The following is a 22571-nucleotide window of genomic DNA, read 5'->3' as shown; positions in this document are numbered from 1 at the left end:
AAATGGTAGGCTTTGATTTTGTTTTGCCTAGAACACATTCTGATAATGGAGTCCTTGAATAAAACCAAGCAACTTTTACAGCAGCTGGGGAGACTGCTTAAAACTCACATCTCTCCTTGCTAATGTCAGAGACCTCATTTAGCCATTATTTCACACTCACATGACCCACCAGTAACAGCCTGTTAGTGATGCTCACCAGCCCTTCTCTGACAACACTGGAGAGGAAAACAGAACTATTCTTTGCCCTTCTTGTCCTTTCTTTTGTACATGGGACACTACCTCTGCCCTCCTGCCTGTCCTTCACTGCATGAAGTAGGCTGTTCAGCTACTGCAAATATTTGGTGTACATAAAAACACCATGCTTCAGCCAGAGGGAAATGGAGCATGAGCAACTTGGCTCTCAGGGCAGAGGTGTGAAAAAGCATGTTTCCTCTTGCTCACAAACACCTAATATTGTGCATTTATGGGAACTGCACAGTGTAAGGAATATGTGTGTTAGCATGCTTAGCTAACCCAGATTTGCAAAATAACACAGCAGTTAAGGTACAGTATCTTCTTGTCTGCTTAGAACAGGAAATCAAAATATTTCATTTGTCTTCAGCAGGAATAAAATAAAGAAAGAAGAGACCAGTTCCCCAGACAGCAATTAGCATATGCCTACTTACTGCAACAAAGTATCTGGTTCAGTAAGTGCAATTGAGAACCTGGGCTCTGTAGTCATGTGTAGATTATGTGCTGGCATTCCTCTGGCAAAAGGCAAGAACCAACAGAAATAATTATTCAGAGATCAGAGTGATAGGTAGGGTGTCTGGATTCTAGATTCTGCCCCAGTCTAGAGCTTAGGGGTGGCTAAACTTCTCCAAAATTTTCCACTTGAGATAGGGATGGTGACAATTCCTATTTTTAAGGACCACTGAGGGGCTACACTTGCTTTTGTTTGCAAATGTTCAGAGACTCTCAAGGAGACATTAAGAACAAGTTGAGAACAAGTTGAGAACAAGTTTTCACTGGCAAGTTGTCTAGGCTCCTGCAGCTTGCTTTAAGGTTGGTAGCAGTTTATATCATCTTAGGTTTTTAAGATGTCAGGCAAATAAGTTTGAAATAACCTATATCAAACAAATGTAAGGAATATCACCAAACAATATCACTTAATTTAATATTTCTAACTTGATTTTACTGCTCCTAAGATTGGCAGTCCAGCAGACCTAAAGTGCTCAGTGGGCTTTTTTGTGTTGGACAGGAGAGTCTTTTTTTTTTTCAGTATCATTAAGAGATGTGAAAACTTCAGCACAATTCAGATATAATGGAATTATTCCTTCTAGGAACCCAGGACTGGGAGCATGAGGTGGGCACAAAGTTGAATGAATTTGTGATAAAGTCATCCACAGAGCTATCAAAGAGCAAATAGGGTTTCACTTTCTCTAAATGCTCCCAAAATCTTGTCAAAAGGCTGCTAGCAGGACACTTTCAGCATGAAATTATGATAACAGTCGCTCCCCACTTTCAGAGTCCCAAAGGGAGATCCACCATTCTCTAGTGGAAAGGAAGAGAAAGGAAGGCAGCAGTAATGATCTGCACATCCTGTAGAAAATGGATATAAGGGCTTTGCTAGCCCTAGGGGTGAGCAGAAGTGTCCCTATGGACCCTTGCAGTCTTTGGATTGCTTTGTACAACCTAGGCAAAACCCAGTCAGCTTTCAAATACTTGGCAGTGTGATTGGGAGTACTTCTGTTTTATTGCAGATGTCTTTCTTTGAGGGCTGCTCCTGTGACAGCACCATCAGAGCTGCATGCCTTCCTCAACTCCTGATAAAGTGGAAACCAGCTGCTGCATATCTATCAATGTCCCAACTACACAGGCCATCAATACTTCCTGAAGGTGGAACCTCTCCTGACTGCCAGCACTGTGTGGGCTTCAATGTAAAAAAAACCCAAAACCAACAATGACAAAAACTTTCAGACATTAGAGAAAAAAATTCTTCATTTATGATTATGAAAATCCCAAATTCCACCTGTAATTGAGCCCATGGGCTAACTCCATGCTTGAATTGATGTACCTTTCATCTTGAGTTGCCCCATAAAAGCAATGGCCTTAACAGAAGTATTTCTTCTGTGAGTACACTGGCAAGCTGACAGCAAACAGTGTCATCATGGAAATATTGCATACCAAGCCTCCAGCTGTGACACTGGATAGCTTAAGACAGAGCAAAGCATTTACAGTATTTACCAAGTTTATTAATAAAAATTATTTCTAGCAATGACTAAAATGCTACAGGTAGCAAAATAAATCTTTCAGTTGCTTATTCACTTCATGATTAAGAAACACTCAACAAACAAACAGTCCTGGTGCCCAGTAGTTTCTGCTACCATTTGGCATTAAGTCCAGATTTCTGCACAGGATTGAATTGCTCCTACTTCCAGCTCAAGGCCTACACTGTGCTCTTTTGTTTAGCCAGGACCTCACACCATTTGGAGGCATGAACTCATGCTGACCCTCCACAGCACAGAAGTAGCTGTTTTCCCCAGGGCCTGGGGTTAGGAACCAAAAGAGAGACCTGTTATTTTAAGGTTTCTACAACCAGTTCAGTGTGCAAGTGGGCCTCCACAAGTCTCTCACATACTCTAACAGCACACTGTTTACACTCCACTGCAGAATCTTTAAAACTTCATTTCAAGTTTTACAACAGTAGCCATCATTCAGGTCTCTATACCCTTTCTGTGCTCAGGAGTTAGGCTAGCCAAGTCATTGGGACATTCACAAGGGCACCTCTTGGGTTTCACATCCCACTCAGAAGCAGGCAGTGTGTTTGCAGCCAACATCTAACTTTTGGGAGGCTGTGGTACTAATATTTTGCAACCCCTAGTCAAAGTTAGAGCTTTCCTAAGCCCATTTTCCCTTAGTTACTTCCCTTTATTTGCCTTCTTCCCCAAACCAAGACAAGTTAGTCTCCAAGCTGCTATAGCAGACATCCTTGAGACAACCTTACCCTGCTCAGCTAAGAGGGAATTAAATTCAAACACATCAAGAGAGACTACTAACCCCTACACATCCTTCAGTCCTGGTTGCTGCTATGTTGTTTTTTTCCTGAACGCTGATTGCCTTCAGGAATCACGCTGCAGATCCATACTGCTGAGCACTGCAACACAGTGAAATAATTCATTAAATACCCTTTTATCTAAATCAGAATGATTTGAAGTGCAAGTATGGTAACTTCACTGATTCCTGGCACTGAGATTGTACAGAAAAGGATGGGTTACTTTGAGTGAGAACTCAGTTTGGTGAAGGAAAGAACAATTTTTATGATGCAGTCTTCTGCAGTAACAACTGGTGCCTTCAAGCATCTGCAAAAGAAAGACAGATGTAGCACAAATCTACGTGTTAGCTCTTGCACAGCTAATCTAAATGACAGCAGAGGAGAGGGGCAGTCCTGAGACTCAACTCTCATCTCGAATTTGTGCTGTTTGCTTAAGAATCTAGGCAGATCAAAGCATATAAACACATACTATCTATTTAATCTGAAAGGGTCTTTAGGAGGTACCCCCACAAGAACATTCCTAGCACAGCTGCAAACTTAAGGCAGCCCATACTACAAAAAAGGGAGCAGAAGAGATCAGGTCACTGCCTGAGCCTTTGACAACGGTGTAGTTATTCTACTGAAGGCCCCCTGTGGAAACAAGCAGAAAGGACAGGCAAGGACAAAAATACTCACCAGAGTCCCAGGCTACCCCGGGGTAAATTCCTTTCTGAATTTAAGTCTGGTGAATGGCTTAACCCTGCATATCTGAAAGCAGGGCAGGCAGGGGGACTTAATGCTATTAGCCAGACCATCACCTCCCAGCTTTAGCTGTGGCCAGTCTCCAGCACTTTGAAAGAAAGTATCTAAAATCCCTAGATACCAGTTTATATGTCAAGGGGCAAACAAATTCCTTCCCATTTTCAAATTTTACAAACAACTAACAAGCTCTGAATTACCTCTGGTACAAAGTGAATATAGTAACAGAAGGAGAATTAAACATTAGGTTTGCTGACTTAACTAACAGAATAATTGCAAACTCATCTGGCAATCATAGCCAGAGAAATTCAAATCACCCTCAGCAAAACATCATCACAGAGACCTTAGAATCTTACAAGGACCAGCTTGCCTCTTTCCAATAGCCACACCAAATCCAATCACAAGTTATTTTGGCTAGAATGTCCAGAAACTAGCATGCAAAAAGTCTTATTTCTTTGCATTCAGTAAGAGGTATTTTGATAATGGAAATTTTACATGCAACCACAAGGCCATTTGTTTACTTCCACTGTAAAGATTACTCCTTGCTTCTGTGCAAGAGCCTGTTTGTAAAAAAAAAAAGAAAAAAAAAAGAAAAAAAAAAAGGTGTAATAATTGAGGCACAGGTTCCTTTCTAAGCTAATTTCTACATCTATTTCTATTTTAGGTCTTTATTGTTGGTAAACAAAGCATTAGCTTTAAGACATCAAAAAAAAGCTCAGCTAAAAGCTTTGCCATACATTCATCTCAGCATGATTTCTGTTGGTCTGGGGCTTGGTTTCAGTAGAAGCCTTAGGGCTAAACAACAGGCCTGAGAATATCTAAAAGTCAAATACAAATTTTTGCCTGATTTATTTGCATCCACAGAAAAGAAGCATAATCTTGCAAAAGCAGTATTATAAGGTATGTGGCTTTTCCTGCCACTTCAGAGGTTCCTGGACTCAAAGTTACAATCCAGTGTAGTCCATTTCTTTGTTAAATCTTTCCTCAACATGAAATTAATGCCTTCTCCTTATCCACACCCTTCTTTCTATCCATTCTGTTACCTGGACTTGCTGACAAACATGTTCACTCCACAGTAAAATGACTGAGTTACTAATTTATGGCTCCTGATGAGAGACATTAAAACCCAAAGTAATGAACAAAGTATGAGAAATAACCACTGTTGTAAACAGTTACCACAAGACAGCAGCTAAGGGACAATGAAATACTAATGAACACTGCCTACCTGACAGTTCAAGGTCCATGAAACAATTGGTATGTCATTATGGAAGAGCAGGCAATGAAAAGTCTAGCAATTATCTCACAGCTGAAGCAATCCATAAACACATTTTAAAGTACCCATCCATAGCTGGCAAGGCTTCTCTTTACACCTTCCTTCATTCTTTGATTTCCATATCATTTGCTGAGTATTCGTGTAGGTAAGTACACTGAAATATAAATTCACCTAGAACTATACTCCACCTGCAGAGACAAACCTGTAACCCACCTTTTTCCACTGACCTTTCCCATTATTGCCCTTTTATCTATGTAAGCAAATAGCTATCATAGCAAATACTAAATATCTGTCTATACAGGGAAAGACTAAACTTGACACACACCCACTGATGCAGACACCCCAAAGCCACCTCAACAACTTTACAGGGAGCTTCCTGGCTTAGGAAAACCTCTAGAAGGTCAGACCAGGAGACCACTCACCCAGAATGACACAGGAACAGACTGTTCTGTTGCAAATCACAAATGCTTTAGTTTCCATCTAGAGCACCTATATAAGGCAAGAACTGCCTACACAAGCAGCACTGATTGCCTAGGCCCGCTAAAATAACTACATTGCTACAACTCCAGCAGAGTGGAAAATGGCTGCTTTATAGTCTGGGAGCATCCGAATTACGGGGGTGGCAGCACTTAGCCAGGGAGGAGTCTCCCATTTCTGTCAGAGGAAGGCTTTTTATTGCTTCATTGAAGGCTCTTGCAGGACTGGTGTGTAGGAGCAGCTGCTCTTACAGGAGTCAGTAATGCAAAAAATCAGAGCAATATCTGAAGGCAGGATTAGAATTTTTACATGGCTTTGCTAGGGCCTGACTTCTTCAAAGGGAGCAAGTTGTAGGAGAAATGTGAAATAAGCTGTTGTTTAGTCTAGAAAAGGTTGCAAAAAATGTGACAAGAGTTTGTAACTCAAAAGACCTGCTAGAAAGAGCTTCCTTTTATCAAATTACTGCAGAAGCGTCTAATAACAGTGGTTTGCATTGCTAGAAAGGTGGTGCAGGTTGGCTGTTAGGGAGGAGCTCCCAGCAGTAACTCAAGCCCTGAGCTAAGTCTCTCAGGGAGGAGGCAGGCTCTCTTTTTTCCTAGACACGTTTCACCAAAGGCAGTCCAGGGTGGTTTAAGCTCAGCAGATCCTGCCCTGGGGGCAGAGTTAGACTCTAAGCTCCTATTTTTTTCTTGATGGAAAAAATTATCTTACATCCTAAAGGCAGCAGAATATTGTGGCTAGCGTGAAGTATCAGAGCACATGTATCACACAACTAAAAATAATTTTACAGGCTCATTTTTGTCAGTGTCCCTCCATCCGTGCTAGATACTATGTTTAGATATTGCAGTAAAAGATACTTCTACCACTCCCACAGTGGTGATCCACATGAAACAACATTGAGCACAGATTAGCTCTTGAATTTCTCCAGGGAAACTTCACTGATAAGCTAAAAACAAGACAAATATGCAAAAGCTTGTTGCAGGAATGTATCTCAATCTGTCTTTGGGCTCTTGGTGATACTTATCCATCCCTAGAAAAAATTAATGTAGCAGACACTACAATGATATTGCAGAGTCAATTCCTTTGCAAAGGATTTCCAAACCTTGTATTAGATCATTGCAAAGATGTGAAAATCCCCTGAAAGTGGATCAACTGTGTAATGAATGGCAATGCTTTATTGCATGAAGCTGCAGGAACCCAAGTGAAGAGATGATCCAGTGGCAGAAGGACCAGGGCTGTGGCCAAAAGCTGCAGCTCTGTGATTCTCCCAGCAAGCTAGGGAGATGCCCCATGTCTCCTTAAACTGTCTCCTCCCTGCTTTGGAGTCTGACACAACATTAACTTCCAGCCTCACTGTCCAAGGGAGCAGGAGGACACAGAGGGAAGCCCATTCCCTGGGGAGTCATGCCAAGCAGATCCAGTAATTGAAGGAGCAGGAGGAAGGTCCTTCACTGGAGTGCGGTGCCTCGGCTGTGTGTCAGCACAGACCGGTGTGCTTGGGCAGCGCCACTCGCAAGCTGAGGGATGTCTTTGCATTTCTCCTTTGGAAATCTAACTTTGGTTCCTTAGTCCTACACAAGCTCTGCATACAAGGTAGGGGGCTGCATATAGGGGCAGCAGGTTGGATGTGTGGATATATCCATGCTCCGCAGGCTATGCTGGTAGGCCTTTCTGGTGCGTATGTAAAACGCGTGTATGTGCTTGGTAACCTTTATTAACTTATAAAGCAAAGCAGTGAGGAGGTTTCCTGAGATGCTCAGGATGGGTATGCTGATTCTTTACGGGCACGCTCTCAGTGCGGCCGAGGGCCGCAGGCCGGGCAGGAACAGCCGGCTCTGTGGGTGAGACGCCCCAGGCTGCGGATGCCTTCTCCACCGGCGCTGCCCTTGCCCCGGCTGCCCCGGGCGGGCACTGCCCCTGCCCGCTGCCAAGATGGCGCCCGCGGCTTCCCCGCCCCTCAGCGGCGGCCCGGGGCGTGTGCGGGAGCGCGGGCGGGGCGGGCGATGTGGCGACGCTCGGCCCCTCCTGCCCGGCCGCCACTCGCCGCGGCCCGGGTAGGCTGCGGGAGAGGCCGCGGCAGCGCGGCGGGAGCTGAGGGAGGCCGGGGCGCGGTAGGTGGCGGCGCGGGGCGGCCGGTCCCGGCCGGGAGCGGGCGGCGGCGCAGCGCGGGGCTCCTCCCGCGCCCCGCGGCTTTGCCTGGCAGCCGCTGGCCTGTGGGGCCCGCCGGGGTCCGGAGCGGCCGCGGAGCCCGGGGCAGAAGGGCGGTGGCGGTGGCTGTGGCTGTCACTGCCGGGCCGGGAGCGGCCGTACCCGGGGCTCCGGCGGCGCCGCTCGGCAGCCCTGCGGCTTCCCCCTGCCAAAGCGAGCAAGCGCCACGAACGCTGAACGGCAGAGCTCTCCGTCAGCGGCAGTAGTGACAGAGAGCAAAGCGGTGCGACTGCCGCCGCCCCAGTGCCCAGGTTGTCTGTGGGCTTTAAGTGCGGATTTGTTTTCCTCCCTCCACCAAAGGCCTGAAGGGTGTGTTTTCACTTTCAGAGATTAAAACCGAAGCGGCGCTGGCGAAGAACGGACATGCTTGACACTTGTCTGCAGTTGCTTGTGTTGCGCCTCGTTGTTTACTCGCAAAGGAGAGACTGAGACTCTTACTTGGCTTCTTCTCGGGTTATGATATAACTAATAATAAAGCAAAACTGTGGAAAAAGCTGTGAAAAACCTGAGAACTGAGCATGGTAGGATCTTGAAGGGAAAAGTAGCTGGGATCGACGGGAAGAGGAAGGGGAGGAATGGCATCCCGAGAGAGACTGTATGAGCTTTGGATGCTTTACTGCAATAAGGTAAATATTTGTGTTTGTTTGCTTTTATCCTCTCTTGTTTGGTAGTCAGGTATTTAAACTGTAACATCTTTTTTCTTGGAAATTGCATTGACATGATTAGCCTCTGAATGGATGTAATTGCACTTCTTAGACTGTTTACAGCCTTATCCCATGGTTTGCTGTTCAAGTTGGTCTTTTTGTTTTTGAGAATTGCAGTGTTCCTGGGTCAGTTTAAGCAGTTATTGTAGCTATATATTTTAACTATGTGAATGCACACGTTTACATAATTGTTCATTTTGTAGCAATTAATTAAATTAATACAGCACAGTTTAAGTACTGCCTAGTGTTCAGCTTTTTACTTACTGATTTCTGAACAGCTTCAATTTTATTCAACCTTTTTTAGCAAAATCCTTCCCAAAGAACAGATTTGTTAAGTTGCTCCAGAGTCTGCCTTTGCTGGCTATTGCCATAATATCTACATACTCCATTAGTAATGAATTTCCTTCACCTGGCAGAAATAATACAAAAATGCTGTCCTGCTTCCATTTGCGTTTTATAGTGTAAATCAATTAATGTGTTTAAAGCACATATCCTGATTGCTGCCGGGTGTGCCGAGTATGTAGAAAAATTGGATTGCAGATTATCGGAATAGGTGGCTGTAAAATAAGTAGCATACAGAAAACAGCTGTAAAGGAGGAGGAAAGGACTGATCTAGTGTCATACAGGAGCTCAGTGGCAAGGGTAGCTTTTGATGGCCTTATTCTCTGGGTTGCTTTGCGTTTTTGCAGTCTCATGCTTCGTTTGTATTTCGGTTTCTTTAAGTTTCCAATCCAGTAGGACACAAGGGTAGAACAGTCCTTCGCTTGTTCCTCCCACCTCATTTCTAGAGAATGTGAGATGTTAAGTACAGACCATTTAACACAAGTGCACAGAGTACTTGTCTTAATTGTACTGTTTCCTAATTTTTGTACCGCCTTAATCCCCTATACGCTGTTAAACCTAGTGCAAGCATAACGGCGTGGTACCAGTTCTTACTGCTCCCCGTGTGGGTGAGCTGCTGGCTTGGACCTTTGCCTTTTAAACCAGTGTAGTAATGATAATGGCAGTAGGAAGTGGAGTAGCACAGGAGAAGATGGATGTTTTGCCAGTGAGTTCATCGATGTGAGAGGAACAAATGCACTTGGAATACATTCAGAGAATCCAGACTTGACTCAGCTTTGGGAGACGCTAAGGCAGCAGAAATGAGCCAAGTTCTGAATTTCTTTGATTGGCTGTTCTTTGGCTCTTTCCTCCCTTGTTGTTTAAAATATTCTTCTGTCTGTCTTGGACCTACTCCCCCTTTGCTGGAACCTTTCATTCAGATTGTATGCTGTCTCCATGTTGTTCATAGCAGGAAGTTTGCATGAAGGAGTGCTATTTAAAATGTGTAGTTTAGATCACTTAGGGCATGTTCAGTTGCTTTATGGGAATGATATGCCCACTCAGCTCTCAGGTGGTAGAGGATGAACTGTTTGAAATAAATAATCTTTTCATATGTTCAGTCTCCTCATTAGCTATCAGTGATTTTTTTTGGCCTTTTTTTCTTTCAGACCCATATATTAAGGGCATGATTAAATGAATTTGTTTGTTGATAAGGGCTTGTTCCTAAGTAACAAAACATGTATTTTAAAAATAAAATGGAGTGTCTTCAACATATGAGGGCAATTGGAGTGATCCAAAAAAAGGGAGTCTTCACTTTTTCAAGAAGTGTTAAGCACAAAACAGTTTTCTTCCATATCTCTCAACTGGTTCAGGTTAAAATGATATCTTATTCTGCTTCAGGCATGCATCCAGAATGACAGTATTAAGCTTGGTGAAGTTAAAAGCAGATGAAGAAGTTATGTCTCCATCTTGGGATGTAAAATGTGGGAGGCCCTAAAGTAAATTAATTTATTCAGTCCACTTGGAAATATTGTGCTTTGTTCTTCTCAGAGCATCTAGCAGAATGGGAAGGTGTAGCAATAATTGCCAGTGATAGGATATAGTGGTTTAGAGAGAAGTTGTTTAGAGCTGGCAGTGAAGTGTTTATACCTGCCCAGTGCAGTGCAGGATGTTGCACTGCAGTGACTGTCCCTAGATGACACCCTGGGAAATAAAGCTAGGCAAATTCTTCCAACTAGAAAATGGCTGGAGAGTGACAGTTGAGTAAGGCACAATAAATTCCTATTTATTGTGCCACAAATCCCAAATACATGGCTTTAGCTTTTGCAGCCTTGTTAGCTACAGAAACAGTGAAATCCAAGCTACTCCTTTGTGATGCTTCCAACTGTTGCTAATGGTCTTGTCTTCTGATAATCGGGTCCTTCGTGATAATCTTTTAAATACAGCCCCCTCTGCTAAAGCAGCAAGGCTTTTCACAGCTTTCAAGTGCTACATAATGCTGTGTTACCATCTTACCATCTATCCTGGGTCGTGACTTTTGTTCTTTGTGATCCCTTGACATCTCTGGCAGCATCAGGTGTCAGTTGCAACGCTTAGTTTTGTGCAAAGTAACACTAGGAAGGCATTTCTCAATTTTCATTGCCTCTTGAGCAGTTGAGGCATTGGAGATACGGGCAGATAGCAGCATTAAGCAGGGCCTTTGCAGGAGCAGTCTTTGGAAGACACCATGTATGAGGTGGTTTAATTTTTCTGGGGGTTTTTTTGTTGTTGTGGTGGGATTTTTTTGCTTGTTTGTGGTTTTTAAAAATACTTTAGTTTTTTTAAAAGATAATATTTGGGTGTCTGCAAGAGTTTGGTTTTAGTTGGTATTCAGTTGTTTTCATTTCGCAGTTTCTAATCTAAGGGTGGGATTTGGTTTTGGATTTTTTTTCTCCTTCTGTTTCCCTAAAAGCTACAGATTGCAGTCGGCTGTTACAGATTAAAGCAGTAGCCACATTTGATTTACAATACTTCTGATGTTGCATGGAAGCAGTTTAAAACTTCTTTAGATTTAGTAAAATTTAGATTTGAGTCACTGGGGTTGTTACCATGTTGTATTATTCACAGCCTAAATCTGTTTTTGTCTTGAGTATTTTGTTGGTTTTGGTTTTTTTCTTTCTTTTTTTTCAATTTGTTAAAGTTCCTGTATAGAGTGCCTTGTTAAGGATGTAACTTCCTGATGATTTTCAGTTTGAAATGATTTTAGTGGTTGGGGGATGTTTTTCTGTTCAGTGAACTGTTAATGTACAACACCTTTACTCAAATATTGATATGAATGTGAACTGCTGTCTTCTCATCCAAATGTTTGAATGAGCATTGTAAGATAATTGAATTGTGTAAAATAGATAGCAACATTTTTTTTTTTCCAGTTGACTGATAGTTAAAAGCCTTCAATAACCTACAGAGGAGCATGGAACACTCCTTATATAAGTGCACATAGAGCAGGTAGCTGGAAATGCTTTACTAATGGAAGTGTACAGCAGGAGTAGAGCTCCGTGAGGTAGAAGAAAAGGACATGCTCCCATGTGTGTCTGACTTCTTTGGGTTTGTGACACAGCTAATCTGCCAGTTTTGTCTTGTAACATTAGACTGTCATGGCTGCAATATTACTGTGGTAATATTGCTATTACTATTGTGATATTGGTTGACTAACCTTTTATTAGATATCAATTTTATACCAGTATAGAAAATTTATTTCTCTTTCATTATCCTCTGAAGTAGCTTTTGCTGCAGATTCAAATTAAAGAGATTCAACCTTTGTCCTATCTGTAAGATTTTAAGTATATGTAGTTCACCTCCAGTTGTTCTGGTAGGTATTTCAGACTCTTAGACATAAAGCATGTCAGGATTTCTGGTATTTTGGATTTTATTCAGAAGGTGTTCAGATTGCCTTTTATATGGAGATTTTTTTCTAATCTGTGAAAATAAGAGATCCTAGCTGCCTTCAAAAGGGATTTCAAAGGCATTAATGCAAGCACTTAACTGCAACATTCACATCAGCTTTCATGATACTACAATGGTTCTGAGCTTTTTCTTACACTCTTGTCTTGAATATAGCCCTGATTTCATTTAAGCACTGCCTTTTCCTGTGAGGTGACACAATGATTTCAAGGGAAAGCTGTGAATGTTCTTCACTCAGTTTGGAGCCTGTGCTTCTCATTTCAAGAGGGAATGTTCAGCCTTGGTGTCATTGATACAGTCAGGGCTGTGTGTGTTAGCTGATCATAATGATCTGGTCTCTACTAAAGCAGAGAACTGAGGCAGTCCCATCCCTTGCTGTGCTAAGAGCAGCAGACCTGTGCATAAGCTGTTATCTCAAATGTGCTTCCTTACCTTGTGCTGCACCTCTGATTTGTTTTTACAAAATCTGATTGTATTGAAATAATACACTACAATTGTAGTTTTCTCTCTGGCACAGTGAAGGATATCTTTGTATTATAAATATCTTCTCATTTGATATTGTAACATTGTTTCTCAAATAAATGTGCCTTTAGCCAAATTGTGCTTTGCTGTGGTGAGAAGCATGTAATTCAACAAGAACATAATAATGATGGACATTGAATTGTAAGCCCCATGTGAAACACTGGCCATGGCATCCCAAATGTGATCTCATCCTGGCTTGGCTTGCCCTTGCCTTCCTTCTTGTGCAGTTGCTGGCTTGTCAGTGATGCAGATCACATTGCTATATGTTGCCTTTGTTAGAATTTGATAAAGAATTATTCAGCTTACACTTAGATGAATTTGAGCAAACCAAGTGCTCAGTAAAAGTAGTTTTTAGTAATTCCCTGTCATGTAAATTCATGCCTCTGCTGAAACAGTGAAGTCTTCGAAGGAGTTGCTGTGTAAGATATCTTTTCTGTAGATTGTTTTAAGTAAATTTTTTCATTCCTGGGAACTGTAACTTGTAGAAGAACATGTCACTTGTGGCCATGTGGTGACAAAAATATCTTTGTTCTGTCTCTATTCAAGAGGCTGAACTAAGAATGGATAGAGATAACAGTTGGTCTTCTGAATTAACAGTTGGTCTAATTCTGAATTAACTGCTATTTAAAGAGCTGTCTCCTAGTCCAAGAACTAACATAATTCTGATATTTACAAATATAGAACTTCTCATATAAATAGCTGACATCAGTGTATGAGCCATCAGTCTCTGGAGTGGCTGTTTCCTTCCTTAATTATGGGCCAGGGTGACCTTGTGCTGGTAGTTGTTCAGACATGGAACAGAGACTGACACAGAGAATGCAGATTTCAGGTTGCAGTGAGGCAGCAGATAAATCTAAACAGGCAAAGATGTAAGAAAACTGTAACATTTTACAAGCTATGAAGAAATGATTGTTGCTCATTCTTTCATGCAAGCAGCTGTGCATATATGTAGCTGCTACTTCTGGACAAAGTAGAGTCTCAGATTTGTTGGTGTATTTGATGTAAGATTCAGGGTTTTAGTGGAATCCAACATGAGGTTAGAATTTCCATATGTCTATGGGTTTGTGGATCAGCACTTTACAGAACCAGTAAGAAACATCCAGTTCTGAACAGCCAACAAATAATAATTCAGATCAAGCTTTTAATGATGTGAAAGGGTCGAGTGTCTCTTGAATGGAATAATATATCACAAAGCTACGAGCACAGGCTTCTGCTTCTAAATGTGATGCTCTAATATAGAGAGAAATTAACAATCCCTGCATTGTTGTGTGTGGCTGAGTTACAGCTCTTTTAACTTGGCCAGCTGGGCAGCCTTGGAGATGACGTGTGTCCTGCTGAGAGAATATTGCCAAATCAACTCAAATATGCAGTATGTTTGTGCTGATCCTGAAATGAGAGGAAGGCTTGCTGGCTGCCCATTGAACAGCTTTGGAGCTTGAGGCCTGAATCCAAGTGTTGTCAGTAGACACTGTTGAAATATTTACAGGCTTCAGAAAGGTTAAACAGCTGCTGTAGGAGAGAGAAGAGCTTCTCCAATTACTGAGCTTTTCTTGCTGAAATAATTATATGTGAGTATGGGAGCAAACATCAAAACATGCACATCTCACCAGTACCAATAAGCCCCTTTTTCTTAAAAAAACCCACTCAAGCCCAACTTTTTCAATTTAGCTTCTACTAAATGGGAGGCTGCAGTGGAGGACAATGGGAGAGATGAGAGGGAGCACCAAGAAATGGAAACTGTATTTGATTATTGTCCTCATAAACCCTGTCTTGAGTTTGGTATCTCAGTCTTCTCCAAGTATGTGCAAATCTAAACATTAGCTGTGAGTTCTCTGTGCTGGTAAGATGTTTGTGTGTGTTGATGCATTCTTTGATATTTAAAGCATAATCCAATTTATGGTTGAGGATTACATTTGCCTTTAGTGAGCAATGGGAATAAGTGATATTAAATACATAGTGAGTGGGTAAAGCAGGGTATAGAAAAGAAGTGTGTTATTTACAGATATCTGGCTCTAGTTAATTGTGCTGGTCATGTAAAAACTGAACTAGCAGAAGTGCAGTGGATGCCAAACAGAATTTGGGCAAGTAACCCATATTCTGCTATGCTGTAGTTTTTGAGGTTTTTTTTTTTTAAGTGTTCTTTTGAAAAGTGAATTTGGGGATTTTAAATGATACCCCTTCAGTCTATACATGAATTATACCTTCAGTGCATAGTTCAGCTTCAGTATTTTAAGTGAGGCCAGGTGAGACTGAAGAGGCAAAACCAAATAGTTAAATACATAGCTAATGATACAGAAATTGGTTTTAGTTTAATTTGGTATAATCACTTGACACTTTGAAACAAATACTTTTGTCTTTGAAACAAAGCCTTTTTTTGCTAAGCTGTATTCCAGTTCTCAGCCTTATCTGCTGGAAGACAGAGCTAGACAATATTTAGCTGTTGATAAGGTGAAATAGGCTGATGTTTTACTGTTGTAGCACCATCCTGCTTCCTTTCTGTCTGTGAGAAACTTGTATTGTCTCTTGCACTGCATTGAAAGTTAGAAACTCAGTGGGGCAAAAGCTGACTTTGTGTGTGTTGGTGCTGAAATTCAGCCTTTTTCTCATGTCAAATAATGGCAAAATTTGGAGTTTATAAGCAGTTAAGAGTTCAAGTCTTGTATAAGGTAGAGTTTGAATTTTCATTAAATTTAGGCTAATCTTGACACTGTAGACTTTTGGCATCATGTTGTTTCAGTTACCTTTGAATTATTTAGGATGCTTCTTGTTCCCCTTAAAATAAAGTTTCCAGCTGGTTCACAATGCCAAATTTGGTGGGAAAATTGAATGTTAATAGAATGAAATTTGTTACAGTATGGTAAGTTCCTGGTAAGTATTCTGTGTGGTGGACTCCAGAAGGCTGAAATAGGGTATACCAACTTGCACATGGGGCTTGCCTGGTGGTACTTTCTGTCAAATGTGAAGACATTAAAATCTGAATTCACATTAATTAGATTCATCCCATGGACGGCATCAGACACGTGCCAGTTTCAAGCTACAAGGTTGTAACTGTATCATCATTGAAAAACAACAGCAACAATAAAAAAGGCAAGAGGAAGAGAAGTAGAGGCTTTACTTCTATTTTAGTAAGAAAATTCTTTCATTTTGTTTTTCCAGTTTTGTTGGAGATCTGAAGTAAAAAGGAAAATGAATAAATTGCTTGGATTGTCTTTAAGGCAATACTAGAAGAGTAAAAATATTTTTTGTTTTGAGAAGAGAAGAAAAATACTAAACTTGACCTAAAGTTGAGAAGACAAGAAAAATACTAAACTAGAGCTAAATGCTATCGTGATTGACAGCTATAGGCTTATTTTGGTATAAATCCCTATGCTAAAGACAATTTTTAACTTGTCCCAAAATAGTGGTTTCTATCATGATTCACTGCAACTTTTATTTATAAAACAAAGCATCACCACTCCATCCCTGTTGCTTTTAATTCTGGAAATGGAACAGAATGCTTGTGTGGATGTTGAAAATGGAAATTTGTAGTTACTTGCCAGGAGCTTTTCTTCTTTTGGATCCACTGATTCAAAAATAACTATTTTGATTATAATGGAAAGTTGAGCCCAAAGGTGATACCCCAGTTAATTAGAATTGATTGATTGAATTTATCAAGGCAGTTATGCCAATTTCCAATGGTTTATCATGAAGTTTTTTACTAATTCTAACTGTGGTGTTGCTGCTATAACAAAGCTTTTCATGTTTAATTTTGACATTTTATATGAAAGGTTGACAAAAAGCATAGGCACTGTGTCATACTGCAGAGTAAAGGCTGCTCGGAGTTCTCATGCTGGAAATGTAGCCTTTTGTGTCTGAAAACATGAAGAGAAAGAGCTCCCTTAACACAAATCTTCTAATTCCCAAATGAATAGTTTATTTCAAACAGTGTTGAGAAGTGTTCTGCAATTCTGCATTATGCAGACTGCTTCAATTAATTTAAAGATGAGTAAACTCAGCAGTGATCTAAAGGCAGTGTTTCATGTTTAGTTTCCTAATGCTACATTTTGTAAGTCTAATTCAACCTTGACACCAAAGGATTGTTCTTATTTTGACTCAAATGCTTGGGGATGGGGATTATTTATGATAATGCCAGTGCCAGTGAGATTTTCTGGTTGTGCTTCTAAGCTGACATCCACTTTGAAGGTTGACTGCGAGCTAGCACGGGAGTCAGACCCGGCTGGCTGTTTGGTGGCTGCATGTTAAATTTAACAACTTCAAACAACTGCCTTGTCCAACAAGTCGGGCTGGTCTGATAGCTGCACTCTGAACTGCCCTGCAGGGAATTTTTGCCTTTAGAGCATGGAATGTGACCCTGCCAAGAGCCTCGGGTGGATCCAGCTTTTGTTTTAGCAACTAATACTTCCTGAACATATCTGTAAAATTCTACTGAGCTTTGCCCTTCCAGTTCTTTGCCTGAAGCCTTAGTAGAAATGGAAGTCACTACTAAATCTAAATAAACCCTTTATGTAAATACATAAACAGTGTTGGTTTGAAGCCTTGGGTAAATGTACTTGTACAGGCACAGGGCTGAAGGCTTTCAGCTGGGAGGACTTCAGTGCCAGTTTTGTGTAAAATGCTCTCATTTAACTGAGAGCTAGCTGTAAGACTACTACTGCCTGGCTTCTTAATGGATATAAAAAATGTTATACTGGTTCAAACATTTCCTGTGACCTTCTTGCATAGATTGAAGAATAAGACTGTGTTAGAATATTTTTGTCATTCATTTAATCAGTTTTCATAGAGACTAGAAAACGCTCTTGTAATTTCCAGACAATTCAGTGTATCTAAGACAAAAGCCTGTCCCAAGCTAGTGTAGATTTTGGCTGTGATTTCTTTTCACTTTATTGCCTTAGAGAAGGTGCTGCCTGTCTGAAGGGCACCAGAGGAGATCCCCACTGGGCTGTGGGCATGGTTCAGTGCTGGAGGTGGTGAATTGGGAGCTTGTGTAAGCTCATACATCCAAACTGCAAGTGTGAACACTCCATGGGAATCTTGATAACTGCTTGGCAGAATTTAGTCACAGTCACAGTATGCATGCACACTGGGGACCAGTACAATGGGTTTATTTAGCAAATGTTTTTTTCTTTCTAGCATTGTATTAACTAATTTGGAAAAGAAAAAAAAAACAAAACCCAACCTAACTCTCCTCTGGCTGTTTCATGGGAAATGGGTTTAGTGTGTTATGGTTTGGAGTGGTTTTTGAGGTTATTTTCAGTACCTGTTAGAAACACTCCTCTGCTCAGGCCTGGCAGTGTTTGGTTTTTTTTTTTAAAGTGTAAAGAGCTGTAGCAGCTCTTATTGCGCTGAGAGGATCTTGGGAAAATGGAGGCCTGAAGGGTGGTGTGTCATTGTGCTGGGTTGGGTTATTTGTTTGTTTTTTTAATGAAAACCAGAGGTATTTAGGGAAGGGAAGGAACAAGGAAGTATTTTCACTTTCAGCTGCTCTGAGCTACATTTGATTTAATAGGCACAAAGGACTTATTTTTCATTAGTGCAGGTGAGTGACTGCTGTAGCACTTCCAAAGGCCTTCATTGCAATGGGCTGAGCTCAGAAGCCTAAGCTTAGCCTCTGCAAACTTGTGGCTATTAACAAAAGAACTTTTATATTCCTGGGCTCTTTATTTTATTTTTCAGTGGTTTTTTCATAGACTTTTGTTACAATGACACCTTTAAGATAGCCTTGTTTCCATTTATTACAATGAAGAGAAATGGCTGACTTGAGTTTTATTTTACCTTCTTGGAGTTCAAGCCATGGGGAAATTATCTTCCAGAAGTTTTAAAGCATACAGTTTCTATATGTGAATTATTATTCAAATAAATTGCATAAATCTGACCTGCAGAAAAGCTAGGCAGGTTTCAGGTAAATAAATGAAAAGCTTAGGCTTGTAACTTAGAAGGCTTTAAGGTTTCAGAAAACAGCATTTCTTATCTTGTAATTGAAAAGTTGTAACTGGTGAAAGGCATTTTATTACCTCTTAGAAGCTTCTTCCTGCTTTTACTGCTTCTGCACCAATCAAAAATGGCCTTCTTGATTTCTTGCTGATCCAAGAGCACATGTGTGCAGAGTGTGTGGGGTGGGGCTGGGAAAGAACACCAGTCCTCACACTGGTTTGTCACAGTTTAGCCTTCTGGGGTATTGCCAAAGCATGCAGTGCTTTATATAAACTGTGCTCTCCCAGTGCATCTCAGGCAGCCCACAGAAAACACGTGGGGCTGTTTCTGACATCCAGCCTCCAGCTGCCTGTCTGCAGAATGATAACTAAAGGGTAACTTGCAAAGAGGGGAGATACATTCCATAGGTTTTGCTGCTTCCTTAGGGGGACCACAGATGTGATGTAGTAGCTCACAGATATTTACAGTGGATCAGGTGGAGCTGAGGTTGCAGTTCAGTGATTTGTTGCCCTCAGTAGCATGGTGGATCCCATGGGATGCTCTCTCCTGACACCTAGCAACAGAGATATTTGTCATATTGCAACATGTACTGGCTTGGAAAGTTGATGTGGCCCTGGAGAGCACAAATGTATTAATGCTAAATTAAGATAATTTGTGTTCTGCTCTTAATATGGTTTACCACTTCTGTTGTGGAACAATAGAGGATTGTTGAAAAGGTGAGTGGGGGGGAGGACTTAACAGAAATACATTCTTTTTCATTTTTCATTCCATCAAATTTAAACTCCAGATTAAGTGGGACCAGCTGACCTCAAGAAAAAGTTCAGTTCAAGGTAAAGATGCTGGGTTGGATAATTGCATTGTACATAAAATCACAGTGTAAACAAAACAGCTGATATCTGTTATTACTGCCTGGTTTTATTATGAACTTGGAATATTAAACCACTGTAAAAAGACTGTTTCTCCTAAACTGTGATACCTTTGATTTAGAAGAATGTAAGATGCATCTGATTAACATAGGCAGGTCTTCAGAAAGGTTGTGTGTATTTAGCTGTGGTTTAGGACATTTGTATATACTTTGCCAAGGGTAACATTTACCATTTTCAGTTTCCTTTCCTAAAACTTCTTCAGTAAAATCTAAATTTTCTTGGAGCTTTCAACAGGAGACTGGTACCTAATAAAGAAAAAAGAAAACCTGCACCAGATTTGAAGTTAGAAAGCTGTTTATAGCTTCTGTTTCTAACATTATTGACATCACTTACATGAAATATTTTAATTGTAGCCCATTTGCTAAATATTTTGTCAGTTTTTCCTGGAATGAACTTCTGCTTCACAAGTCTTCATTTTTGTTCATTTCTGGAAAGGAGGCATGCCTCTGTTAGCTGGTGTATAATGGAGATCTATTTCTTGGTGTTTCTCATGTTGCTAAGTGATCTTGTTTACTTTTTTGCCTTTGTGATTTTTAAAAAAAAATGGAAGTGGTTTTGAGTTAGTGATGGAAATCTCTAGATTTGACTCTGAGTCAACTGTTGCATAAACAGTTTTCTACTGGCACATACCAGTAGTGCTACCTGGTATTTTGATATAAAATCTGATTATTTTAATAACTTGGAGTATTCCATTATTAATTGACTGGCAGGGGATTGAGATGAAGGGAGTTGGGTTGAATTGTGTGCTGCAGGAATAATCAAACAGCACAGCAGTTCTTGTTTTTACCAGGAGCAGGAAGAGTTCTAGTGGCAAAGCAAATTGAGCAGTCTGTGCTCTACAGGTAACCAGACACTTCTGGCTGTTTCATAGCATGTGCTTTACTCTTGCCATCTGTATAAGGGCTATTTCTTGTAAATTTTGTCTGCCAGTGCTCTCTTATTCCCAGTCTGCAGTGATAGTTTTGCAAAGGCACTGGAGTTCAAAGATAAAGAAGCTTGAAACTCATTTAGGCTGTATCATTAAAGAGGAGCAAGCAGGCATTTAGTATAACTTTGTCTTTTGCCCTACCCTTCCCCTTTTCTCATCCTTGACTTTTGTTAAAGCAATTTTAAGTCAGATAGTGTTGTTATTTGCACATCTTCTTTCATGGTAACCAAGAAAAATAGGTTTTTTACACAAGTTTACTGTTAGCAATTAGGAATGAGCCTGAGTTGTGTCAACAAAGAATTTTAATTTGGAAGCATGAATCTAGTGTTTCTTGTTGGATTTCAAGGAGAAGCTTCTCATGCAACGAAGAAGCAGTTTGTTCAACAGGGAGAAAGTCTCTGTTAAGTTCAGTTTTTGCACGTGTATATGGCCATTTTCATCAGAGGCATGGATGCATGGATATGGCAGTGTTTCTGTTCATTACTTCCTGTAGTTGCTTTGTCCTTGTAGCCTGAGCTCTGTTGTAATTGCTAAAATGGTATCCTGGTTTCTCTTGTCTTTATCATCCTGTGAAATAGTTTGCTTGCAGCTAAAATGACTTACTGTGAAATGCCAGAAAGTTAAAGCTTTGAACATGTGGACATTTTTGAGAAGCTGGGCTGTCTGAAGACAGTGTCTTCTACTACTTCTAAATTCTTTTAGGCAAGTCTTATTTCTTGTCTAACTTTTGGGTTGATTTTCAATATTTTTGATGTCTGAACCTGAGAAATGTGTATTCTATGCTCACCTACTTGTGATAATTCAACAAACTCTGTAGCTTAAAGCAGTAGCTTGGAAACCTTGAAATTATTCTTTATCTCAACTGCTTCCTTCATTCTGTGTTTTGCAATTCCACGTTGAGGACAATTGGTAGATGTGTTTATGATTAGTTAACCATTTGGTAGTTCAGTGCATATTAAACATGAGAACAAGGCTACATTACACTTTCAGAACATGGTGCTGTTTTGACAAATTTTTAACAGAAAAAGAAAGGAAGTGATTACTTAAATAATTGAAAAGTGAATAAAAGCAGAGATGAGGAGAAGAAAGATTATGAAGGAGGGAGAGATTAGGAACTAAACAGAGGAAGGGAAAATAAGACAATGAGGGAAAATGAATAAGAAAATGCCATCAGTCAGCAGAAGTGAATAATCAGATAAGATATGTATCTAGCTGAGGGTTTTATTTGGCACCTGTTGTCACAGTACCTGAACACATTTTATATGTAATTAATAGTGACAGTGAAGTAAATTGTGTCTGGATGTTTGTGACACTTCTTGCTTGAATTGAGGATGGCTTTGGGGACACAGAGAAGGGTAAAGGTTTAGAATGAGAAGGGGATTCCCGTGCTTTGTGACTCCTGTAGATGCTGTGGAAAGATGCTCTGGGAAGAGCTTTGCACCACTTGAGGTTCTGGATTTAGGTGTTTATTTTATTCCGAGGTTGTTAGTTTGTTTTGTTTGTGTGTTTTTTTAAAACTTTGTTTTGTTTGATTTCTTTCCCTCGTGGAGGGCTCTTTCATAGGTAGCTATTTTACACTGACAGGACTCTGTTAGTCTTGCTTGGCGACTTTCTTTTACATTGACATTGCTGCAGAGTGTGTTTATTAGAGATATTCAATGTTTGCTCTTCAATCTTAACTCTGCGGGGAAACATTATCTTATTTGGGAACATCTGTTGTAGTATAAAGGCAACAAACAAAAGGGAGGAGATACAGAAGAGGGAAAAGGATAAAGAAAAATGTTTTCAACTTCTGAAAATGTTATAAATTATGGAACGGATTCAGAAATCATTTGTAATCTCAAATACTTCAGGCAAAATTTTTAAAACTGTTTTGAAAATTTTTTGTGGTGTAGAATGGACTATGTGCACGTGTGTTAATGAACAAGAACAGTCCTGACAAAGGAATATGTTAGCTATGGGCTGGCAGCTTGTTTTTGAAAATTAAGCAGCTTGACTTGGAAAGTAAGACTGCCTCAAATGCGTATTTTGACAGCATTTCCCTGTGTGTGTGCAGTGGTCTAGGATC

The 22571-nt window shown here is 40.6% G+C and overlaps 2 protein-coding genes across 7 annotated transcripts in view; one reads left to right on the top strand and one right to left on the bottom strand.

Moving 5' to 3' along the window:
* Nucleotides 1-8250, bottom strand: part of LOC135450374 (uncharacterized) — a 31003-nt gene extending 22753 nt beyond the window's left edge. The window contains exons 1-3 of the mRNA XM_064718439.1: nucleotides 8236-8250; nucleotides 7305-8032; nucleotides 3258-3341 (exon numbers count right to left, since the gene is read on the bottom strand). Coding sequence (XP_064574509.1) covers nucleotides 3258-3341; nucleotides 7305-8032; nucleotides 8236-8250 — 827 coding nt within the window. The remainder of the gene's footprint in view (nucleotides 1-3257; nucleotides 3342-7304; nucleotides 8033-8235) is intronic.
* The window catches only part of NBEAL1 (neurobeachin like 1), a 77188-nt gene continuing 62097 nt past the window's right edge, over nucleotides 7481-22571 (top strand). For 3 of the 6 annotated variants that reach the window (XM_064718142.1, XM_064718143.1, XM_064718139.1), the window contains exons 1-2: nucleotides 7518-7633; nucleotides 8058-8356. In XM_064718142.1, coding sequence (XP_064574212.1) covers nucleotides 8306-8356 — 51 coding nt within the window. In that variant the 5' untranslated portion in view covers nucleotides 7518-7633; nucleotides 8058-8305. Of the gene's footprint in view, nucleotides 7634-8057; nucleotides 8357-22571 lie in introns of all 6 variants that reach the window. The other 3 variants (XM_064718144.1, XM_064718141.1, XM_064718140.1) reach the window with 2 other exon arrangements.

This window comes from Zonotrichia leucophrys, chromosome 7 (genome assembly GCF_028769735.1).
Source record: "Zonotrichia leucophrys gambelii isolate GWCS_2022_RI chromosome 7, RI_Zleu_2.0, whole genome shotgun sequence".
Taxonomy (NCBI): domain Eukaryota; kingdom Metazoa; phylum Chordata; class Aves; order Passeriformes; family Passerellidae; genus Zonotrichia; species Zonotrichia leucophrys.
The sequence above is the reverse complement of the archived record's forward strand: the minus strand, read 5'-3'. Positions and strand labels throughout refer to the sequence as shown.